The sequence below is a fragment of the Austrofundulus limnaeus genome, unplaced genomic scaffold (assembly GCF_001266775.1).
Source record: "Austrofundulus limnaeus strain Quisiro unplaced genomic scaffold, Austrofundulus_limnaeus-1.0 Scaffold343, whole genome shotgun sequence".
In the NCBI taxonomy this organism is placed as follows: domain Eukaryota; kingdom Metazoa; phylum Chordata; class Actinopteri; order Cyprinodontiformes; family Rivulidae; genus Austrofundulus; species Austrofundulus limnaeus.
This window is the reverse complement of record NW_013952745.1, coordinates 598354-601032: the sequence shown is the minus strand read 5'-3', so window position 1 is coordinate 601032 and position 2679 is coordinate 598354. Positions and strand designations below refer to the sequence as shown.

General features: G+C 47.4%; 2 protein-coding genes across 3 annotated transcripts in view; both read left to right on the top strand.

Annotated features, from left to right (window-relative positions):
* Positions 1-1223, top strand: part of cfap77 (cilia and flagella associated protein 77) — an 8301-nt gene extending 7078 nt beyond the window's left edge. For both annotated transcript variants that reach the window (XM_014022807.1, XM_014022808.1), the window contains exons 4-7: positions 252-486; positions 554-650; positions 714-815; positions 889-1223. In XM_014022807.1, coding sequence (XP_013878261.1) covers positions 252-486; positions 554-650; positions 714-815; positions 889-1005 — 551 coding nt within the window. In that variant the 3' untranslated portion in view covers positions 1006-1223. The remainder of the gene's footprint in view (positions 1-251; positions 487-553; positions 651-713; positions 816-888) is intronic.
* Positions 1224-1778: 555 nt separating this feature from the next.
* Positions 1779-2679, top strand: part of barhl1a (BarH-like homeobox 1a) — a 2496-nt gene continuing 1595 nt past the window's right edge. The window contains exon 1 of the mRNA XM_014022803.1: positions 1779-2643. Coding sequence (XP_013878257.1) covers positions 2424-2643 — 220 coding nt within the window. The 5' untranslated portion in view covers positions 1779-2423. The remainder of the gene's footprint in view (positions 2644-2679) is intronic.

Below are 2679 nucleotides of genomic sequence, written 5' to 3'. Positions count from 1 at the left end.
CTCAATGGTTCTGGTTCTGTTGGTCCTCTCAGTGGTTCTGGTCTCAATGGTTCTGGTTCTGTTGGTCGTCTCAGTGGTTCTGGTCTCAATGGTTCTGGTTCTGTTGGTCCTCTCAGTGGTTCTGGTCTCAATGGTTCTGGTTCTGTTGGTCCTCTCAGTGGTTTTGGTCTCAGTGGTTCTGGTCTCAATGGTTCTGGTTCTGTTGGTCCTCTCAGTGGTTCTGGTCTCAGTGGTTCTGGTTCTGTCTTCAGTTCTGTCCAGCTGGAATGTCCAGCCCAGATGTGAGGACTCCACCCAGACCCTGGACTTCGTGTCCCTGAACCGGAACGCCGTGAGGTCCGGACTGATTACGTCCAAAGAGCTGAATCGGTACCGGCACCAGGTGGGCAGGACCACAGCCCAGAACCGGGCTTCGGGCCGACACAGGGGCGGGGCTTCTCGTCCCCCTCCGGTCCTGCCCGACGTCACGTTCGGCGTCAAGAACAGGTGAGAAACAGAACCTCAGAACCAGGAGCAGAACTGACCCGTCTCTAACCGCCCAACATGTCGTCAGGCCCGCGTCTCCCCTCGCTGACCTGCTGTCCTACTCCTACGCTCACCGCTGGATCCAGGAGCAGAGCAGTAATCAAACCAGCAACCAGGAACACCAGGTGAGACAGAGACCCTCAGGATGTCCTCTGTCCTGGACATGAATGACCCTCCTTTGTCTTCAGGTCAAACCGGGTCGTGTTGCAGAGAACAGAACCAGCCTGCTGAGGAAAAACCGGTCTCTGCCGGTCCTACAGACCCCCTTCAGCCCGCCTCAGTGGTCTCAGGTAAGCCCTGCCCCCTGAGCATGAACCCACCTGGACTAACTGTCATCAGGTGGTCTCCCCTCTGCCCCTGCAGGTCCCCCCGGCTCTCGACACCTTCAGGGACCCGGAGGCTCGTCGGCGAGCGCTTCAGACCCACCGCTCCAAATATGGGGTCCACAGAGGTCGCCAGGCTCCGAGGGACACAGTCTGAGGACATGTTAGCATTAATGCTAACAGCAGGGTTCTGCTGTGGAACCTCAACAGATCTGATGAAGCTAAATGTTCTCTGAGCGTCTTTAGACTCAGATCAGTTCTGTTCTGTCCAAATATTTAATATTTCACATCATAAAACACAAACTTATAGTTTCTTTAGAATAATCAAAGTACATTCATGACTTTGTTACTAAAGCAAATTATAAATAAAAACAACGTGCAACAACATTTATCAGCTATTTATCATAATTACTTCTGTTTGAAAATCCTGCCAGGATCTAACGTTCAGGATTCAGTGTTAACACAAGATTCAGTGTTAACACAAGATTCAGTGTAAACACAGGATCCAGTGTAAACAAAGGATTCAGTGTAAACACGGGATTCAGTGTAAACACAGGATTCAGTGTAAACACAGGATTCAGTGTAAACACAGGATCCAGCGTGAACACAGGATTCAGTGTAAACACAGGATTCAGTGTAAACACAGGATTCAGTGTAAACACAGGAAGTGTCACTGACCTTCAAATACCAAAAGTCAAAACATGATTTCACCCATTTTATCACATAACATCATAACATAACATTTTATTTTGAACCGGGCCAAACCAAGTGAAACAGGAAGTGACATCAAAGAGGACCTCTTTAAGAAAAGAACTTCCTGTTCTTTGATTATTGAAATAAATAAACTCTTCATCTCTGACAGAAACTCAAAATAATCTAAAGAAAAATGAGATTCTTCTCTACAGTCCATGTTAGCTGTTAGCTGTTAGCTGCTAACTGTTCTGTGCAGATGTTCCCCTATGACATCACTTCCTGTTTCTTCACATGTGAATTTCTCAACAACTGTTCATCTCAGCTGCGACTGTTTTAACCATTTATGTTTAATGTTCCAAATGCTTTTTAGAAAACTGGTACTTTAACTAATCAATGTTTTTAAATCGCAGCTAAAGTTGATTTATTTTTAGATGTTTCCACAGATCTGACAGTTGATGACGTCACTCGGGTTTAAAGCCGTCTAAAGTTTTACTAAACTATATTTACTCAAACAATTTTTTAAATATGTTTTTGTTTTCTTTCCCTTAAGTCTGTTTTTATTTCTGTTTCTTCTAAACAGGAAGTGTTTATTTCTAAAAACATAAATCACCTGGAACAACCTCTGCTCACCTGTAAAGACCTGGATTAGAACTTTTGCACACAGCTGATAGTTTGAGGCTTATTTTTTTTATGAACTCAGCAGTCAGGGAGTGACAGACAGGTGTGTGGTTACCATGGTGACCAGCTTCTTTGAGATTTGGCTCATTTTCCGCTGATTATTTTTAACCTGAGCTGTCGATGACGTCACGCCTCGGCCGGTACGTCACGGTTCCTGATGTTTCCAACATCTGGAGGAACAAACTCACCTGAGTCCCGCCGGAGATGGAGCTTCCCGCCTCCGGAGGCTCCGGCTTCCTCATCGACTCGCTGCTGTCCCCGCGGCCGCCCGCGGAGCGCCTCTCCCCGGCGGAGGTTCCGCCGCAGCCCCGCTCCATCAGCTTCCTGATCCGGGACATCCTGGCTGACTGCCGCTCCGGTTCTGACCCGGGACAGCCCGAACCGCGAGCCGAGCCGTTCCGAACTGGACCGGACGGAGAGCGAGGTAAAAATGAAATGAAACTAAATGAAATAAAATCTG